We start from the raw sequence: 22,401 nt of genomic DNA on the forward strand, positions 1-22,401 counted from the left end.
CTGGATGCTCCACACGATTTCGCAGTAGAACTGCTAGGTGGTATGAACCGCTTATTGTGCAATGCCAATGTTTCCTCAATAGGATGGCCTCACATGCCAAGTCGAATTACTTAGATGGAGGAGGGCAAATTCCGTCTAAACTCACATTAGCCTTTTGTTGGAATAATACTGGTTAGTGTACCCAAGGAGTAATGGTTTGTATAAAGGTCTGGGATACCTCCTCGTTCTCAAGGTAAGAGGCAGCTCAGCCCCTCCACTGAGTCACGAGTCAGTGGACTGCCCAGTGTTGAAGAGCACCCTCTTGAGGTAAAGGGTACTAAAATACAGATCACAAACTGATTCTCTTTTCTTCAAATTTTTTGATCCATACTTATATCCAGATATGAAGCATCTGCTGACTAGGAAAGACAGGGAAAGTTGTATACGGATATGGATGTGCACCCAGGAGTAAGACAAATAAAGAGTCAGATGAATTAAGCATTTATGGTTGCAAACACGCTGATTCCGTGTTTGCAACCATAAAAATGCTTCTTCAGACCTACTGATATTATTTATTTCCCTATATGTATGTACAATGTAAGTAGTTGTAGTGTATTCATTGGAAGCATGCATTGGATGACACCGAGTGGGTAAGTGCACTTACTAGAGTTCAATTTGTCTCCCCTAATGGTTCAGTCAAGTCTCTGCACTGTAAAGGAGAGAGACAAGTCTACTTCCCACTCCGCAGGTAAGAATTATATCCAATATCTGAGTCGTCTGAGGGACGGTGGGGTATATGGGCCAAGTTACTTTGAATCGATCAAAAAGTCCAGCGTAATGGGGGTTATGACCTCATCCCCAACCCAAAGGCCTCACAAGCCTGTTCGTAGGAGATTAATGCCTTGGCCTGGTATAGGTTCGCCATGTGTTCACAGCCTCCTTCCCTCCATACATGAAAGGACATATTTTCCATCATACTGCGCACCGGGGCATGTATCCATATTGGTAGCTCTCGATGGCATGGAGCTGTCGTAAGACATGCTCCACCAATTTCTGCATTGTATATTTGCGGTTTGTATGAGTATAAACTGCATATCCTCTGAAATCCCTGCTCCCTTCATCAGTGCCAATGGGAGGTTTTCAAGCATTACACATCCCTTCAGCAGTCTCTTCTCCCAGTTATCTCACTCATCTAGCCACCGGCCTGTGTGTTGTAGGTGGGGCGCATAATAGTACAATTCCATTCCAGGGTCCTCAAGTTCCCCCTCCTCATACTGCCGGTTTAAAGTGGCCAGTGCTACTCTACTACAACGGTCAGCCCAGTAAAGAGACACCAATATTGAGTTCAACTGCTGAAATACTGACATGGGGACGGGACACAGCATGTTTTGGAGGATGTACAGTCAGTGCAGCAGTACAACCATCTTAGCCACTGCTAGTCTCCCCATTAAAGAGAGCAGAAGTTTATTCCAAAAGACACAGACTTTTTTAGCCCATCGACCATTCCGTGCACATTAAGCTCCAATATCTTGGAATCTACATGTGCCACCTGAATACCTTGGTAGCGGAAATACTGTACCTCCCAACTCAACCCCAGATCAGGTAGTCGCTCCATGGGTACAGTCGTCAGACGAGCCAGTGGGAAAATCAACGTTTTCTGTTTATTAAGACACAGTCCAGAGTAATCTCCAAAGTCCTTCATAAGCTGTAACATCCTCAGCATCGCCTCACGAAGCGAGGAGACGTAGAAAAGGGCATCATCCGCATAAAGTGAGATCACGTGGAGCGACTCTCAAGACCAAATACCCCGTCGCTAGAGTGCACTGTGGCCCATATTGCCAGTTGTTCAATGGCCAGCACTAATAATAGTGGCGAGAGCGGGCAGCCCTGTCATCTGCCACGTTCCAGTGTCCACTCCAGAGCGACTCTGACCCACTCAGACCCGAGCGCTTGGTGCTGTATATAGAAGTTTTACCCACCGCCTGAATCGCGGACCAAACCCTGTGACTCTTAATACCGCCAACAGCTACCCCAGATGACCGTATCGAAAGCTTTCTCGAGATCAATGGATACCAGGGTCAATTTGTTTCCGCTGTGTCGCACCTCAGGAGTTAAACATTTTTTGTTAATACCAGTGTTACGACCGGGAATTAACCCACATTTATCCTCATTTATCAGGGTCAGCATGTGTAAGGCTAAACGTTGCGCTAATATTTTACAGAATATCTTAATGTCAGAGTTGATTATAGTTATTGGGCGATAGGCTGGCAGGTCCTGGCTGTTACCCCCGCTCTTCAAAATCATGCATATTTCACCCTTTCACATGGTTGGGGGCAGTAGATCCCACTTGTATGCCTCTTTGAATACCTGGAGCAGTGGCTCTGCCAGTTTTCTTTAATAGGACTGGTAAAATTCTGTTGAATAGCCATCTTCTCCCAGCACCTTAGATCCGGGCAAGATCAGGATAACTTTACAGTTAAATCTCACTCCATTAATCCTATTATGCAGGCTGTCTTTTCATTATCAGCATACTGATAGAGCATATCCGACACAGCTTTTTCTACTGCTAATTCGAAGCTTGCACACAGTAGGTAGCATGCATTGCATAATGTCACTCATCATACATTTCCTTATACAATAAAGGAAACAATGTGAGGTTTGATTTTGCATGTTAGAGAGGAATTCATGAGGACTGATAATAAAAGGTTGCAGAGTCAGAATAAAGGTAATTTTAATATAATCCCAGGCCTCTACCATTCTCAACATCTTGATAGTTAATTTAATTCTACGTTAGCTCTGGGTTGGTGCTCTTCAACACTGGACGGAGGGTGTATCTCAGATGATATATAGCAGTAAGAAAATCAGGAAGTAATCTGCTGAGCATTGGTAGTCTTAGCATCAGTTTGGCCACCATCACTGCTGTCAAAGGTTACAAACAGCCAGCCTATGTAAAGACTGTCCCATTAAGCTAAAATTATAATGTGTGCCTAACAAGGAGGTTGTGTGGTATTTCCATTAAACAACCTAATGCCTTTTCTCCACCATCATTCAAGGAAGCATGATGGTGCAGAAAAAACATCTAGTGGAAATGAGCACATTTATCTGGAATTTGTTCACCACATTGCGAACAAAGAGGGCATGAGCCATCAAGGCCAACTTGTCCAGTGATACACAGTGTAACCTTCTGAGACAGAAATTATGGTGACAAGGGAAGAAATTCTACAGGAGGTTATAATCCTTCTAACCATAAAATTTATTTCCAGGGGACCGAGGGAGCAAAGGGTTATGCAGTCTGTCAGTTCGTACTTAACAGCCTGATCTTCAGTGGAAAGTGACTTTCTGTAGTAGGGGATCTCTGTGTATAGTCATAATCTAGTGAATAGTCCCGCCCATGTGCGTGTACTCCGGCAATCAAAAATAATCTCTTAAATTGTCAAATCATGCAGAAACTGCAAAGACACTTAGGAGAGAATTTAAAGACAAATAATGCAGCCTATATTCACAGGCTACACTGTCCAGTACTTCAACTAGAAATTCCACCAAACAAAACCACACACAACACAGCCTGCCCAGTTTCTTCCATAGAGAAACTTGCCTCTACCAGTAAAAGACTCTGGAATTATATAGAGGAAGGCATGGACAGACAAGCCCCATAGGCTCCCATTATGTGGCTTAAATAGGATACTTTGCCTTTTAGAGAACTTTCCAGAACTTTCTCCCAGTATCCCATAATGCACAGCAGGTCCCTTTTACTTTCAGTTCTTTTTTCCGGCTCCTGCTAACAGGACCCTGGCATTGAGCTCTCCCTTTTTTCAAGGGTTTATATTGGATTTAAGTTCACTTTTTGATAAAAGTGTTTGCAGTTTATATTCTTGATGTTTCCCTTCTCTCCTGTGTGTTTGTCAGGCTTTTTAGGGCTCTAAAATGCCTGCTCTTTTCGACAAATGCCCAGCATATGGAAGGAAGAAGGCCAAGACTGATCCACACGACGTCTGCATTATTTGTCTCCCTGAAGCACATGTCCCTGAAGACTGTGACATCTGCCAGAACCTCTCAGCAAAGACCCTGAGGGAAAGGCTGAAGATTAGGCTTCAAGGCCTGGAAGAGAGACGACTGCAGGCTGCAGGTGGGTCTGGGCAGGTTGGGAAGGTTCCCTTTGCTGAGGCCTCTGGGGGGCTCCCCAGAGGCAGGAAGACCAGCAAACGGTCCCGGTCTCCGTCGACGTCGATAGGGATGACGGCGGTGTGTTCCCCATCTCCCCGGCGCTCTGGGTCGAGACGGTGTGAAGATTCGACGTCGAAGAGCCTGGTTAGGCCTCCGTCGAAGCCACTGTCTACGGCGTCTTCGTCGTCGTCGTCAACGTCAATGTCGAGCTATCGACGTCGAAGGCGAAGCCACAGGCGTCGGCGCTCGTCGTCGAGGCGATACCGCCGGTCGCCGTAGAGAAGATGGTCGTCGTCGAGGGGATCCTCGGCGTCGAGGACCTCGAGGAAGAGGACGGCGTCGAGGAGGAGTCGATGCTCGTCGTCGAGAATGGAACGGTCGACGTCGGGAGGCGGCGTTCGGCGTCGAGGAAGGAGAGTTTGACGTCGCGGAGGCGACATTCGTTGCCTGAGTCGCGGAGGCGACATTCGACACCGGTAAAACGACGTTCGGAGTCGAGGAGAAAGAGGTCGGCGTCGAGGAGTTGTTCTCACTCCCCAAAGCGGCGCAGAAGGAGTTCTGGCACCAGAAGTCACGCTGAGTCTGGTGGAGGGCGCCGGAGGCGGCGATCACATACTGGAGGGGCTGGTTCACAGTCCCCTCCTCCGAAGAAGTCACCGGGCTCGGTGTACTCGGTGGTATATACACCACCTCGGCCGAAGACGCCTCCTACCCCTATACCTAAGGAGGATCCTCCCGTCAACCCTCCTCTACCACCACTTACTCCATCAGGACAGCCACCACCACCGCTCCCGCCGCATGGGCCCGCCCCTCGGCCGGAGATACCTTCTGTCCCTCCGCCAAGATCGGTGTCACTACCTCCTCTTCCTACACCACCTAAGGGGACTCCTAAACCAAGACCCCAGGATAGGCCACGGAAGACGCCTCCTTGGAAACCTGCAGAGCGCCCACGAACCGGGAGGTCGCGCTCTTGCTCCAGGAGGAGGGAGCGATCGCCCAACAGGTCGTCCACGCGGTCGAGAAGCCGCCATAGGAGGCACAGATCTCGCTCTCATACAAGGTCCTCAGTGACCAGGGACTACTCTCCAACTTTGTCGGGATCGCTGGACACAAGGGTGTCTCCGGTTGATGACCTAGTGGCGCTTCATGATGTCCTATTGAGAGGCGCTGCCAAATTGGGCATATCCTTGACGGTGCCCACGCCCAAGACATCAGTTATTTTTGAGACATTGCACCAGAAACACCTGTCTCGTCCACTACTACCTCTGGTGCCGGGCCTGGAGGAACTGGCCATGGACCTTTTTCTCACCCCGGCGGTGACTAAGGCGGCCCCCTCAAGATTACAGAAAAAATACCGGGCTCCCGATTCGGATCCGGCTTTTCTGAGGGTGGAACCTCCTCCAGATTCTGTGATTGTGACGGCGGCCTGCAAACAGCATGCCACCACCCCGTCATCCACAGTCCCCCCAGACAAAGAGTCTAGATGGATGGATTCAGCTGGAAGGAAAGTGTGTGGAATATCGTCTACCTCTATGAAGGCTGCGAGTGCCACAGCTTTGTTGGGACGCTACGACTGCGCCCTCTGGGACTCCCTCCAGCAGTTTGCGGAACACTTACCTCGCAAGAAGCGGGAAGATTTCCAGGAAGTGTTAAACGAAGGGATGCTGGTAGCGAATAAAATTATCAGCGCTGCAGCAGATTCATCCCTCTTGGCGGCGCATGGCTTTTGCCATGGGATTAACCAACGGCGACATGCCTGGCTCCGCCTAACGCCACTGAAACCAGACGCACAGCAAAGGGTTGCCAATCTTCCATTCTCTGGCGAAACCCTATTTGGGAAACATGCGGATGACGAAATGGCCCGCATGAAGGCGGAGGCCGAAACACTCACGGCTGTGGGTCTAGAGAAGCCCAAAGACACGAAGAAATCGTACCGCCAGTTCCAAAGGTGGTTCGGTGAACAGGGCAGAGGACGTGGCCAAGCTTCGGGACAGTCACAGCAACAACAGCAGTTCCGTAAGCTGTTCCAGAAACGCCCTAAGGGCAGAGGAGGCCAACAGTCTGCACCAGGTACCAAAGGCCCGGCCGGGTCTAGGCCCTGAGCACTTACTTCTCCCAGATCCGTTACCCACTCCGTTAGGGGGAAGCATCCAATTTTTTCTGGCAGAGTAGAGAAAAATTACTCAGGACAAGTGGGTGCTGAATATTGTTTGCAATGGATACAGTCTTCGGTTCACCAGCCCGCCTCCAGCAATTCCACCGGTTAGCTCGCAGTTTCAACTGCGCGAGCTCCAGGCGGAGGCAGATATCCTGTTAAGGAAAAGGGCGATAGAAGACGTACCTCTGTCTCAGAGAGGAAGAGGTCTGTACTCCCGGTTCTTCCTGGTTCGCAAGAAGGACAAGAACGAGTTCAGGCCCATTCTGGCCTTGCGACAGGCATACAAATGGATTCGCATGGAGAGTTTCGCATGCTGTCGTTGCATCAGATTTATCCTCAGTTGCAACAGGGAGACTGGCTATGTGCTATAGACCTACAGGATGCGTACTTCCATTTGCCCATTGCACACAAGCACAGGAAGTTCCTGCGGTTTCAAGTCGGCGCCAATCATTATCAATACACAGTACTCCCATTCGGACTAAAGTCTGCGCCGAGAACATTCTTGAAGTGCATGGCGGTGGTAGCAGCACACCTGAGGAAGAACAAGGTGTTTATCTACCCGTACCTGGACGATTGGTTGATCAAGGCCTCCTCCTTCTCGGAAGCTCAAGCACACTTCTAGAAGACATGCGTTCTCTTGAACAAGGTGGGGTTGCACATCAACATGTTCAAGTCTGTCCCGACTCCGGTCCAATGCATACAGTACTTGGGAGCCTCCATCAATACGCTGTCAGCAAGCGTGTCTCCTTCGGAGTTGCGACGATTATCACTCCTTCGGAAGGCTCGGGCTCTTATGACCACTCCATCTACAACAGTGAGGACGGTATCTTCTCTACTGGGATCGATGGCCTCTTGTATCTTCCTGACGCCACACGCACGGCTGCACATGAGACCGCTGCAGGAGTGCTTGGAGGACCAGTGGGACCAGAGAAAAGGATCTTGGGACGACAAGATACGACTGTCTCTGCATGCTCTTCAGTCACTGAAGTGGTGGTGTTCAGCGGAGAATCTCCTCAGAGGGGTTCCCTTCCACAAGGACATTCCCTCGCAGACTGTCGTGACGGATGCTTCCCTCCATGGGTGGGGGGCGCACTTCGGAAACCTACATATTCAAGGAACGTGGTCCCCGATGGAGGCCACGTATCACATCAATTTCCTGGAACTCTGAGCGGTTCACTTGGCACTGAAGGCCTTTCTTCCGTCCTTTCAGAACAACTCTCTGCTTGTACAGACTGACAATACGACCACGATGTATTACCTCAACAAGCAGGGGGGTTCGAGATCACGCACTCTGTCACAAGAGGCGCAGGCGATCTGGCACTGGCTTCTGGCTAGAGGACTGACGATAACGGCTAACCATCTGCCAGGTGTGCAGAATGTTCAGGCGGATGCACTGAGAAGACTGTTTCAGGAAAACCACGAATGGGTCATAAACAACGAAGTACTAGGAGAAGTCTTCGCAAGGTGGGGGACTCCAGACGTAGATCTGTTCGCCACCGGCGAAAACAGCAAATGCAGAGACTTCGCCTCCAGGTACTACCAGCAGGGGATGCTGGGGAATGCGTTATGGATCAACTGGTCGAACAGCTTTCTGTACGCTTTTCCACCCATTCCCCTGATTCCAGCGGTACTCATAAAACTGGCAGTGGGGGTTCACGGACCTGCTTCACTGGTCTCTCCTTCCTCACATTCGGCTGCCGTGCAGGCCGGACCTTCTCACGAAGTTCGGGGGGCAGATGTTGCACCCCAACCTCTCGTCTTTGAGTTTGGCGGCATGGCTCCTGAGATAGTGCAATATGGCCATCTAAAGCTGCTCGAAGATTGCATGGACATACTGAAGGAGTTTAGGAGACCTTCCACTCGGACTTCCTATGCTTACAAGTGGAAGAGGTTCTGTATCTGGTGCCAGTCCAAGAACTATGACCCGACGACGTGCAAGGAAGACGTCATCCTTCCTTACCTTCTACATTTGGCGCAGTCTGGCCTTAATGTTCATTCCATTAAGGTTCATCTTGCTGCATTGACTGCCTACAGGAAATGCCCTTCACAGACTTCCTTCTTCCAGATCCCTGTGATCAAAGATTTTTTGGAAGGCTTGAAGAAAGTGTTCCCTCGGGTCAGGCTTCCTTCGCCTTCATGGGAATTGAATGTGGTGCTGTCCAGATTGATGAAGGAGCCTTTTGAACCTATTCATAAGGCTTTGTTGCAGCACCTGTCCTGGAAGGCGGCGTTCCTCGTGGCCATTACATCGGCCCGCAGGGTGAGTGAAATTCAGGCGTTGTGTTGCCAAGAACCTTATACTGCATTTCATGCTGCTAAGGTTGTTATGCGTACTCACCCTAAAATTCTTCCCAAGGTTATTTCTGATTTTCATGTCAACCAGACCATAACGTTGCCTACGTTTTTTCAGAATCCTTCATCTCCAGCGGAAAGGTCTCTACATTCCCTGGATGTTAGGAGGGTGTTGAAATTTTATCTGGATAAAACCAAAGATATTCGTAGGTCACACCATTTATTTGTCAATTATGGATCGGTCAGGACGGGTCTTGCTACCTCTAAGCAGTCCATCTCTAGGTGGATTGTGTCCTGCATACAGTTGTGTTACCAAAAAGCTAATAAGACCTTAGGGGGTAAGCCTAAGGCTCATTCCACCAGGGGAAAAGCTGCCACGACAGCTTTACTCCGTAATGTTCCGATTGCAGAGATCTGCAAGGCGGCCACTTGGAAGTCGGTTCATACCTTTGCTAAGCATTACTGTCTGGACACTGATGCCAGGGCAGATGCTCAGGTTGGGCATGCTTCGCTGCGGAATTTGTTCGCACAATAGTGGTGTTAATTTTCTTCTCTCTACCGCCGCTTTGGTGTGGGGATGGGCTTGCCATTCTATTCACTAGATTATGACTATACACAGAGATCCCCTACTACAGAAGGAGTAGTTTCTGTCCTGTAACTCCAGTTCTGCAGTAGGGGTATCTCTGTTATAGTCATAAGCGCCCGCCCTCCTCCCCGGTGGAGATAAATATTCATGTAAGGAATGCTACAGGTCTGGCGCGCTACACCTACAAAAAGAACTATGCATTCTGGGTACTGGGAGAAAGTTCTGGAAAGTTCTCTTAAAGGCACAGTATCCTATTTAAGCCACATAATGGCAGACTATGGGCTTGTCTGTCCATGCCTTCCTCTCTATCATTCCAGAGTCTTTTACTGGTAGAGGCAAGTTTCTCTATGGAAGAAACTGGGCAGGCTGTGTTGTGTGTGGTTTTGTTTGGTGGAATTTCTAGTTGAAGTACTGGACAGTGTAGCCTGTGGATATAGGCTGCATTATTTGCCTTTAAATTCTCTCTTAAGTGTCTTTGCAGTTTCTGCATGATTTGACAACTTAAGAGATTATTTTTGATTGCCGGGGTCCACGCACATGGGCGGGACTATTCACTAGATTATGCCTATACACAGAGATACCCCTACTACAGAACTGGAGTTACAGGACAGAAACTACTCCCTCTATATCTGGTCCTTTAGGTGCCTATGATAGCAATAAACATTTCAGAGGTGTCAACATGGATGCGTAACTGCCAAATCTCTTGAGAAGGACATCTATCTCATTGTTAATCAAGCTGTCAGAAAAGCTGTGGCAACTTTCCTTCCAGTCTCTTCAGAGCAAGTTTTCATGCAAATATCAGAAAGTGGGAAAGGTACTGACTCAAAGGCTCCATCTTACCAATCAGACAGGACATGGAATTAAGCCTGGCAGAAGTGGGACCACTTTTCATGTCAGGACAGGAAGAGCCTCTCATAAAAAAGCTCTGTTCTTGTGAACCATGCATGCTACGAGTGTCTATATGCTTTCTGTTTGTCGACAATTTTCCATCATCAGGTCCTGTCCATTGCATTGGGTGTCATCCGTCCATCAAAACTGCTTGGATCCGCATCTCCTGAATTTCCTTTTTGGTGCTATATTTGCAGTCTTTCCTACTCCTGGGTTCACTTTGATTTCAACTGTGCTATTCCAGCAGCTGGCATTTTGTGCTCCTGCTTTTCCATCTCTTGACCTAGATGTGGATTTCTACCCAGTTCAGGCACTCAGATATTCCTCCTGTGCTTCATCCTAAGACCAGTGTATTCCTACTGAATTATAAAGAAATACACAATTGGCACCTCATTGCCTGGACACAACTGAATTATCTTTTGGAAGGACGTTTCCTATGAACCAATTTGCATACTCTCTGGAGAGATTAATTGTGCTGAGGACAGATGTACTTTGCTGGGATTCTCGTGCCATATTCATTATAAAGCAGTCATGATTGAACAATGTTCTGAAATGAGGATATACAACTTTAAGTCATTAGGTACTGCCTGAAGTCATGCTTTTTGATGACTATATTTAAGAACTGCATATATCACTAAATCAGTCATCCACTTATTAACTGTATGTTCACCCTCTTGAGTCACTGTTCTCATTAATGGAATATATCCAGGGTAGAGGAAGTCCAGTATGCCGGTGGTATTGAAGTTGTGGACTCTTCTTATTCCATTCACCATGTCCAAACTCTTTACTAATTGTGGTCGGTGAAAGAAAAGACTGAATTGGGATTCATCTGTGCAAGATACTGGTCCTGAACACTACGAACTTGAAGCAAGCAAATGAGGGTTGATGTGCTGTCAAATTACTAATAGCAGGAATGTGGCCATTCATTTATTATAGTGAGCTCTGGTGGAGGATTTCCTAGCAGCTGCCAGAATATTCTCAGTGGATGTACCATTAACATGTTGCCTGGAGATGACTGCTGGGGCTGTCTGCTCTCTTGCTGTGAACGACCACACTGTGCACCCCAACAGAAGACAATTCTTGTCCTAGGCTCTGCTGGCTTCCATATCAGGATGAAGGCGAAAGGTGTTGTCCGATTCCAGAGGAAAAACAGTGACTTGTCAATGTACAGAGTGCTTTTCCAACTAGAAGGGAAATAGGTACCACTCCCGGTTTTGGAGTCTCTGTTTTCCTCTGTGATACTTCTTGATGAAATCCAGTGTATATTGTGGGATAGGGTTGCTCTTGTTCTGCACTACTGATGGTTCTAGAGACCAAGTAGGATATATATGTAGGAGTTATCTAAATTAATATTCCTCATACAGAGGACACAGGTTATGTGGGTCACCAATGGATTAAATTTGGATTTTGTTGGTGCAAGCTACCTTGGCTGAGGGAAAAGAACAGAGAGTGAAAAAACAATTTGCGAACAAACAGAAGCCAGATCTCTTCCCCATCAAATAGGAGAAGAATTTAAAATGACCATTGTATGTACTTATGCAAAGAATGGGGTTGTGGATAGGTAGGGTTTTTAACCGTGTGTGTTATTGGAAGTGCAAACTTTGAATTACCAGCTACATTTATACCTCGGGTTGAGGTATTTGAAACCCCTGATTGTATCTCCAAGAAGGACGTGGAGGCAATTAAACCGGCATTCCTCAGGGAAAGGAGAACATTGAGGGAAGCCACAGAGGTTCAGAAATCGAGTGTCAGAACATGTTATGTTAAAACCAACCCCATTTATTGAACCTTATTTAATGGGCTCACTGACATCTTGTGAGAAATTTTTATTAACTAGATTTCGAATGAACCAATTTTACTATCTGCTTGTTAGCCCACAAAGAACTGTTTTTAATAAAGAAGCAGCTCCCTGTGGCTGCGACGGAAAGTCTCCGCAGGACATGCTGCATTTTATGTTTTTATGTACATTTTATGAATTTCCTCGCAAGCGCTATCTGGTACCTCTTTTAAAGAAACTTAATTTTTATCAGATCAGACCCGCTATGATGTATCTACAATGATTACATAGTGAGAGCGTTCTCTTTGTATTAGAAATCCTGAAATCAACTCTAAAGTACAGAAAATGCTTGGACTGTTAATGAACTTTATCAAATATTATTCTGTATTTATATATTTTATTACATTACGTATTGATATAAATTGCTGCTAATTTTGTACCATTGTATTTTGATAATGACTTTTTCTGTTCTCTTTTTTAATGAACTATGAATGCTGTATATTATTCTGTATTTATATATGGAGAAGTGTGGCTCACTGGTTAGAGCAGGCAGACCCTGAAGCAGAGGTCAGACCCGGGACCAGGGTTCGATTCCCGACGCGGCAGGGTGTTGAGCTCAAATGTCCACGGACTCGATAATTCTCGCTTCGGTGCCTGACCTAATCATGGGTTCACACTCTGCAACTCTGGGCATTAAGCTTGCTTAATCTCCACAACGCCCCCCGCGGCGGGATGCCTGGCTTTCACCTTGGGGATGCCCTGTAGGGGCTATCTCACAGGGAAAAACTAGGACGGGTTCCCAAGGCAAGCGTGGAGATACCCCTTCGGGGGTCGATTCTGGCGAAATATAATAATAATAATATATTGTACTTTTATGGTTTGCAAACTAAACCGAAATAAAGTTGGATTGATTGATTGATTGATACAACTAGGGGCCCACATTAGCTTGAGCAGTATCCACACACTGAGCATGCTGGTTTAATTGTTAAGGATTTCTTTGCTCCTGCATACTTCACCCCCTTCCCTAAGACCATGACAATATAGTCTAATAGGTACAATTTGTAGGTATGGGGTGCAGATTGTCTTTAGACCAGGTGCTTTCACCTTTCCCATGGTTTCTTGCACCACTTTCATAACACCCGTGAGAGGGACCTCCAGAAGGGAATGGGAGGGTCCCTGAAGGGGTGGGGAAGGGGTAGGCTCACTACTTTATTGGTAAGGAGATTGCTTCATTCCTTGCAGAGAGGCCAAGACCCTGTACATATCTCTTCATTCTTCTTCTTGGTGATGAATACCAACATCACTTTTGGGATCAATGTCCACTTACTCTATCAGTGATTCCCAAACCTTTCAGAACCACGGCCACATTTTTAGAATGAAAAACTGTTACAACCCACCTAGCTTTAATGGACAGGTGGATGATTTTTTTGATGTAACTACAGCATTGGGTGGTAGTGTATTGTCACTTACAGACAAGCACATTTTCCATTAAAATGGCCACTAAAATTGCACAGGCAAGTAGTTTTACTACTAACACTATATTGCTCAAAAATGATAATGTCTGGATATTGGGTTTCAGTGAATATTTAACATTTGTGCAGCAGTAAAGTGTATTGATTTGTTTTGATCCTATAAGAATATTTGTTTCCATCACAGCCGAAATTACAAAAAAATTGCTTTGCTTTTGATTTCCTAATTGCTGAAAGTGTACAGTTGTTTACATGTTGTTGTGTGTTACGAAAAATTACATTCTTCATTATTTTCTTTCACACTCCCCATACTACAGTAGGATTGTCACATAATTCACTTTACTTTCTTTTTCTGACTGCACAGTGAGAGGAGTTTCTAAACACCAATCCCCATGTTAAAAATTAAAAAAGCAGAATTAATGGTGGGATTACTCCTACGCATTTACAGCTGTTCCCTACATAGAGAACTTTGTTATGTCATTATTTTTATTGTGTTGTTCAGTTACACAATCTGCATTCCTTTACAGCAACAGATGTCATTTAAACGTGTGATGATGATTGTGCTAACTTCATTACATACCATATTATTTTTATTGATGCCACTGGAAACCTGGCGCTAGTACACTTGCATAAAGTTTGTTGGCAAGAGGATGCTCATCATCTGACAATGTACATTTTCTTTTCTTGCCTTGGTGCACCACCACTGAATGGCACTGTCATGATAATATTGTTTGTTCATGTATGCTTTACAAAATGTTCAATAAATACATTAAAAAAATAAAATAAGCAGCAAATTGAAAGAAGAGACTACCTAACATTTGACCTCTGTTTTTAAAATGCAGCAAATGTGTCAACATAAATACAGAATGTAAAGGCAACTTTATTGCTTGGACTTTTGGAACCCACCAAAAATCAGCTCTTGACCTACTATTGGGTTGCGACCTACATTTTGGGAAATACTGCTCTATATGCAAGCCAAGCAGATCCAGAGGGTCCTTGTACCGATGGTAGCCCACAGAGCAAACATGCACCAGATAAGTATTGCCCAAGAACAAAGCTATGCAGATCAGTTTCTGGAAAAGGCTGATGGTTCAATAAGCACAGCTTAAACTGGAGGGCTGCGGCCCAGGCTACCCGATCTGAAGGAAGAAAGAGATAATGGAAGAAATACAAAATCTAGACCCAAAGCATTCCAAGAACAAGGTCTAGCCTCCACTAAAAGAATTTGCTTTGCAAAAGAGTAGGGGGATCCAATACATACCCCTAGCTGAATAAGGGAACAGGTGAAGAAATGTGCACGTACACTCACGGAGAAGGGTATACATGTATAATGAGCACATGTATGTGTACATGTTACTTGAACCTCTCTTGTGGCTCGGATACCCAGAGGATGAGAAAGAGCCAGTACAGTAGAGTACAGTGGTTTGTGAGAGTTTCACAATGCGTATTGGCAGACCTGCAAGTATGTTGTCTTCCTTAGGTCAACAACTAATTCAAACTCTAAATCCTTAACCTGGTTTTCCCCAAAAATTGTGAAGATCTAGTCGGAGGCTGAATATCAGCAGCACTGTGGAAACTATTAGATTTTGTTGATACATTATTTTGTCAGCAATAAATTACACAGAAAAATGCAATTCTAATTCTTATTAGCTTAAGCCCTACTTTGGGATCTACCAGCTTCAGAGTTCAAAGACCTTGGCGGAAATAAGGGTGGCCAGGAACATGTGTTAGAGGGTTAGATTATTTTCTGTGTGATGAGTGAGGGGTGGGTTCAGGTTTCGGAGAGGGGTTTACCTTTGGTCCCAGAGAAGCAACACAGAACTATCTAAAAGTTCATTGCCTTCTCTGTACCTCCTCTCCTCCATAGGGCAGCTGAGAAGGCCAGGGGAAAATGGGAATAGGGAATGTAATTAAAGCAATTTTAGGTCCAAATCTCTCTGTGGTTTAGCACTTGTTTCTACGGTGGTAAGTTCAAATGTCTCAGTGACAAGTTAGTATTTTCTATACAATGCTCATTCCAGTTTCTCCATATGACTGATAAGCACTTACCTCAGCAGTGTCTAAGTCGCAAGAAACACTAGCATGTTTAAAAAAAACTCTAAACTAACTTATCATTCAACACTGGATCAAAATGGCTTTGTAGAAAATGATGTTAATTGATCCTGATGTTTATCGAGTTGAGAATGTTTCAACTCTTATGAATCAATTCCCTGGTCGTCATTGGGAGAAAACAATGGGAAGTCTAAGCATCAGATTCTAAAAAAGTAAAATAGTTTTAAAAATGTGAATTATTTAAGAAAAGTGTGAAAACATCTTTAGTAACTCCAAAAAGAATGTGAACTCAAACTAGGCATCATAAATTAGACAGAGGTGAAGGTGCCAGCCGGTCACAACAGCATAAATAAGAAGGAAAGGGCTGATGAAACTGGAGCAAAAGAGACACTTCAGTGCAGGTGAAAGACCCCACATGAGTGGTTACTTTGTTTATGTTTTTATTATAATTGCTACCCCATACGCAATTGTTGTTGCACTTTGTGATAGCCCAAGGCTCTTGGGTGGTCACTGAGTGCTGCTCCTGTTATTCAAAATTAGATGAAGGATAGCAGCTTCATTCACAGTTAATCTTTACTTGGATTTCCTTAGCATGTTCCACTGATCTTTGACGGCAAGTAAAAGAGCCAATGTGTGGCAGGCATGACGATGGGTGCCAGGTCTCTCTTTCAACGTTGGGATGTTGTAGGAGAGAAGGAGGGAGCTACATGGCTACTTTGGTCTTTCATGGTTACAAAAGGTAACTTAAATCTCAAATCACCATTCGTGTACATGGCTCTTGGTAACTCCTTGTGCGTCTATTTGATTAAGCTTGATGTAGTGTCAACAATGGGATACATCCCTGGAAATTGTTAGAGGGAGAAGAAAAGTGGAAAGAAGGTTGTAAACTTGGATATGGAAACAAAGAGGGGCATGTGATATGAACAACTACCTACGTTTGCCATTCTTACTACTCTCAAGTTTCTGCTGAATAGAAATCCTCTTAAGGTAAAAATCCCTTTTTGTAATGATCACAAACTAAGCTTTAAATGTATCACCGCAGATACTTTGTTTTTCACTCATGTCATTGATGCCTGGCTCAGGAAAAATAATGGAGGGTCATATCTGAGCAGGCCATATCCTAAATAGTCTCCCAATTTAGTGATTTTCTTCAATAAGGCATACTTAAAACAAATACCAAGTGTAGTGTGTATGGTGTTTGTTCTTGTTTGTTCTTTCAATAATATTGGACACATTGGCCCTGAAGAAGGTCTTGTGAAGTAGAGCTAATTGATGTCCTGTTAGGTGTGTTGACTACAGGCAGATTCAAGGATTTACTTAGGAATATCTCTAACTCTCATGGTGTATTCCTTCAGCCTAGTATAATACTAGGCTGACGTTTGATCTGTTGCATCACCCTGTACATATTTTTAATAGAAGAGGAGATGATGAACCACTTAGCACTCTATCACATGAAGCACTTTCGACACACTTTCTAATTCTATTTTAACTCTTAATAGGTCTGTGATAAATGACATAAAATTAATACAACTTATCTAGCTTATGACAACCCTGAGCTTGTGCCGCCTACATTCAATTTTAACTTTGGAACCTATAGTTTTATGGCTACATGAATCACACACTATTCCCTGATACAAGGTAAACCTATATGAAAGATATACTGTGGGAACTTGTGTACTTGTAAAGTGGCACCATTCCCCTACTGGAACAGAGTGGTGTCACATACTTTATACTTCGACCCATATCATGCCACATTCTATATATACAAAGACTCCTTCAAGGAAACTTAGGTAACCACTTAGAAAGCACAAAAAGCCACCAATTTGAAATAAACAACACACCAACAAATTAACATATAAATTTGCTTTTACAACAGATTTCAATCAAATTGTTGGTGAGCTAAATACATTTAAACCATAGAATTCTAAAAATCCATAAGTTTAGTTCTTAAGTACAACATAGCTAATTTCCAAAGTTTCTGGAGGTTATAATCCTCAAATGTCTAAACTGGTATTGAATTCTGAAAACAAGTCATTAAGCTATAGTACTTAAGAATTAGCATGTTTCCTTTACTCACTGCTGCTTTTTTTGGTTCCCAAGGTCTGGCCATCTTCAAGGGAATTTGACCCAACTGAAGAACTATCTTGGCTGTCTTGAGGTGGCAACTGAAGGAATCCATCACTTGATTCAGAACGGCAGGGTGTAAGGGTCAGAGACCTTAGACGCTCACGATTGCCATCTTTCTTTGACTTTATTAGTTTTCTCATTTTTAGTGTGATCCAGTTACCCCTCCTAAATAAATGATATATTGAACATTCATTAGTAATCACTTGTCAATATCTTGCTACAAACAAATCGAAAATTAAACAGATATGCACAGTCACATACAGTTGTTGTGCTTTCATAAATTCAAAATGCAGTTAATACATTGAGGGGTACCTCCTCGGAGGGGAAGGTTCATAAAATTTGTACTGGTCCATGATCTTCTCTTCTAACTTTTCCTTTTGCCTTCTCAATTCATTTAATTTGTCACTGTTGAAAGAAATGGTAATAAACAAAACATTAACTAACAGTTTCTATTCAGTACATCATTTCTCCAAATCAACAGTAAGCTCATTAGTTATCATCATTGAGTTTCAGAATAGCAGAGTAATTACCATAACAGTGTGTTACTTAGCCTTCACTCAGTGACATTTTGCACTTGGGAGTAGACCAATTGGACCTGAGCTGGATGCAAATACATACTGTGACTTAGAAATAGGCAGATATGGGTATGCAGAAATGTAAAGCTACAAAGTTCTTTTATGTCATAGCCTAAATGAGCAGCTGCAGGGTGGCAGAACATGCCAGAAGAGAAGAGATGTTGCACCATTCTGTATCTTTCTGTCCAAATATTTAAATTGATCTCCTCCCTTTGGTGATGCAGCCTGCGAAATATTTGCACTACTTCTAGCCAATTAACAAAAATAAAGAAAGCGAGTAGCAAGAGTGACTGATTGAAATCTGCATATTTCTTGGGACAGAGGAAAAGCTCCACAAACAAAACTCTTGTATTTAGAAAAATATTTTATGGATCCGATTAGCCAGTGGGGGTGTGGATTTTGCTGGATTACCAAAATAATGACTGCAGTAAGTAATCTTTATTTGCTGACTAATTAAAATCATTACAAAAAGACAAATCAGTGCAAAATGTAAAACAAATCTGTAACAAATAGGGCACACATTTAATTGTTGCAGTGTGCTTATTTGTTTAAAAAGTAAAATTAATTTAAAACTGGTTAAAACTCTGAGGGGCAGAGACTCCCCGTAACTACTAGGATGCAGTGCTGTTGTTTCTAAGCAGAAAACTGAATGGCGGGAGCTTGAAAATGCATTCCAAGCACTGTGCTGCCACTCACGGACTGTTACCTTGCAGTAGGAACTTTGTTGCCCTGCAAGAGAGCTGGAGTGACTGACTGCTCAAAAGAGTTAGCACAGCGGGGCAGCAGGATCTTCCTAGGCATATAAGACAAAACTTTGTTTTTACGGCTATCTAGCAGGACTTGCTTTCTAAGGATATATAAGGATTGTTGAAGCATTTAGGACTAGGCATCAGACGGTTTACAAATGAAAACTGTGACTTCACCTCAGAACAATTCCAAAGGGGTACATATATTCATAACCAAATTAGTCTAAGAATGGTGGGAAGGGGTGTTGAGGGAGAAGGTGGGGTAATCAGCGGGAAAGAAGTCTGCTCGCTTACAGGTGCCGGGCAGGGGTCCCCACATGCAATCAAGCAGGTCCTTCCTCCTGGCGCTTCAAAGGCTCTGGATCGTCTAGGAAAGGTGCTCACACTTGTGTAGAAGTCTCTATTCTGTCTTGTAGCCTACAGATAAGTCACAATTTCTTACATTCCGTCTGTTATTTTGAGTGGGTCTGTATCTGTGGGGAGTGCCAGAATACAAATGTTCACAGCGATGAGTGCTGTAAACAACAGGCATCCCGCTGGGTCGGTCGCCTTCGCCACGACGGTGACTTCGGTCGTATGGTGTAAGATGACCAAATTCATCAGACAGGGAGATAGGCATGTCCAGGCCAATGCCAAGAGTGTTATGTATCAAGGCCATTAGTGCCCCAGGGCAGGGCACAGGTAGTGGACATGGAGCGTGTCAGCATGGTAGAAGAGGCCCACCAAGTGGAGTATTTTGGTGGTCCAGTACCGGTCCTGTATCGTCTTAAAGTGGCTAAGTTTCATTCTCGAGCCCCCCGTCTAGACCCCCGATTATGTCTCACAGTCATTGTCTGTATAATTCATGTGCAGTAGGCCCTGCAATTTGGTGCGTAAGTGAGCTAGTAGCATTTGAGAGTGTAGGTCATAGAAGATAGACATCACCCATATAAAGAGACACCAATGTTTAAAATATTGCAGTGTGGGGGAGTCGGGGATGTGCCATGGCACTGCACCCAGTGTGTTGCGGAGGGCATGTGTCAGTTACAGGTATCACTATTCTTGCATCTGGGGGAAATGGAACTCATCGTGTTGTGTAGTGAAAGGTTTCATTGTCCCCTCTGATAGGAACTGATCGATTTTCAATATCCCCTTAGACTGCCACACCTTCCAGGCTATGGGTCCCTTTCCTATGAGTATCTTGAAATTGTGCCACACTGAGGCTCTATTGTGCATTTGAAAAGGAATCAGCTGCGATAGGTGGAAAGCCATTGCTTAATTCTCCATGCTTGGGAGACTCAGCTTACCGCAACGCCTATGATCGAGCATCCCAGACATCCTCACTCTAGGTTTCAAAGGTCCTCATATGAAACACTTTCTCCCTTGCTTGATTTAGCTTAGGACTGATGTTTCAACAGTAAGCGGCAACATCTCCAGGACATAGGTGAATCTAGGGACTAAGACCATCGTGACCGCCTGCACTCTACTCTATAAGGGCAGATTCGGTTGCGACCATTTAGCGTAGTCCACCTCAGTTTTGGCTACAAGTCGGTCAAGATTGTCCGAGACAATTCTGTCAAGGCCACTGATACTGCATCCCCAGATATTTGAGGCGTATCAATCACCACTGAAACTTATTGGGCTCAAATGTAGCCCTTGGTGTCAGCCAGGACAATGGTAGTACTTTGGTCTAATCACAGTTAATTTTATACAACATTTCGGACAATAACGGACATCAGTTGAAGGAGCGAGGTGGCCAGGTCCATCAAAGTGAGTAAGATGCCGTACGTGTAGAAGGAACCCTGGCAGGGTAGGATACCTGCTATGCAGACTTTTTGTCAGACAGCTGCCTCAAGCAGCTTTAATGCTAGTAAGAATAATAAGGGCAAAAAAAGTGAAACAATGGCATGTACCCCATAGCACCAGAAAGGGGTCTGAAAGGAAACTGCCAAAGTAGCTCTGCGCTGTCGGGGCAGTATGTAGACATTTAACTTTTCAATAAAGAATTTGCCCAAGCAAATCTATGGAGAGTGCGGAACATGTATGCCCATTCAATCCTGTAACACGCCTTCTCAGAATGTGAGCCAAAGTGTGCAGGTGGTTGTGGAAGGACCTGCTTGACACAAATCCAACTTGACAGTTATGAATATGAGTGGGGATAGTTCTTTGACCTGGATGGCCACTATCCATACTGGAATCTTTACATCCACGTTAAGAAGGGAGATAGCGTGCATTTTGAGTCTTGTGCCTGTTTATAGCTTGTATCTACCTCTCCCTGAAAAGCTTTAGACTGGGCGGCCCACGCTACTGCTTATAATGCAGTGCCTAAGGGGTAGTAACTTAGCCCAGTTACAACCAAAAATAGGTCGGGCCTGGACATTAGGAGTCAAAGGTCTTAACCCACACAGTTAGACCCAGTAGTTCCTGCTTGCCAGGTGACCCTCGGAAAGGGCTTCTGGCAGTAATGATTCATTAAACCTTAAATCAGGCCATAGTTTTCTCCATCCTACTTCTTTAAAGCCGCCTAATCTCTATCACTCAATTTCACTCTTTCTCCTCTTGTTTTTTCTCTGCTTTTGTAATCTATTATCACATGAATGGGATGCCGTGAGTCAAGTGAGCTTGGTCGCATTAAAAGGGATGCGCCCTTTAGCCTCATGTTTCTCTTAGCAATCTAAGCTGTCAAACACTGCTAAAACACATGTCTCTAGGCATTTCCAACTCTCCTTTATAGCCAAAGGCTTATTCTTTTGGTGGGTTAGTGCATTCAGTGAGTAATGCTTACAGAAGGTAAGCAGGGTAGCTAATGTGGCTCTACTATAAGTTTCCGAGATGGACATATGCCTTTGAAAAGCTATGCATAAGATCTTAGATGAGGATGAACTGCCCTTGTGTAGTTGACTTTGTATTTGTACAAGTCATCCACCTAAATATAGGTGCCTTAGCCACTCTGTTGGGAGGACAGGAGGAATGGGCCTGAAAGGAGAATCTAAGAGAGTGGGAAGGAAAGGTATGGAAGAGGAAGAAGAAAAGAAGAGAGTGGGAGTAAAATGAAAAGGTAAGGAAAAGACAACTGGTGAGGGAAAAGATAGCCCTTGAGAGGGAGAAACTTAGGATAGCAGTAGCAACAACTTTGTCTGAGAAAAGTGACACCACTTACAATTCAGGTCAGGCTGTGACCAAGGTTCCAAGGGAGCTTGTAAACATGTATGTAGAGGGGTAGGACATCTTAGAATGGTTTGTAAGCTATGAGGTCACTTGTAAGACGAAGGTCTTGAATGATGTGTCTAGGCTAACCGCTTTAATGTCCTGTATGCCATTGGACAGGACAGCAATCATTGAAATGATGCCTGCGGCAGACCAGGTGGCCTAGGAGTAAATGAAGGAAGCAGTAATCCAAAGGTTTGGGCTGAAGGGAGCTCAGCACATTCAGATGTTCAAGAAATACAAGAGAGCGGATGGTGGTCCATTTCAGACCTGGATTCATGGGGCATTAAGTGCATGGACCTTTTACTTTACAAAACTTTTTTTTGTAGGTGATGCTGATCTTGATCATCCTCTGATTTCGTACAAGTGACTGCATACTACTTACTGCTTTTTTTAGGCAAA

At 44.6% G+C, this 22,401-nt stretch overlaps 1 protein-coding gene across 2 annotated transcripts in view; it reads right to left on the reverse strand.

The window, feature by feature from the left end:
* CCDC88A (coiled-coil and HOOK domain protein 88A) overlaps positions 1-22,401 on the reverse strand; it is an 865,879-nt gene that overhangs the window by 148,502 nt on the left and 694,976 nt on the right. Inside the window, exons 24-25 of one of the 2 annotated variants that reach the window (XM_086927667.1) lie at positions 17,805-17,897; positions 17,443-17,657 (exon numbers count right to left, since the gene is read on the reverse strand). In XM_086927667.1, coding sequence (XP_086783793.1) covers positions 17,443-17,657; positions 17,805-17,897 — 308 coding nt within the window. Of the gene's footprint in view, positions 1-17,442; positions 17,658-17,792; positions 17,898-22,401 lie in introns of both variants that reach the window. The other variant, XM_086927666.1, reaches the window with a different exon arrangement.

Source organism: Lissotriton vulgaris, chromosome 6, assembly GCF_964263255.1.
Source record: "Lissotriton vulgaris chromosome 6, aLisVul1.2, whole genome shotgun sequence".
NCBI lineage: Eukaryota > Metazoa > Chordata > Amphibia > Caudata > Salamandridae > Lissotriton > Lissotriton vulgaris.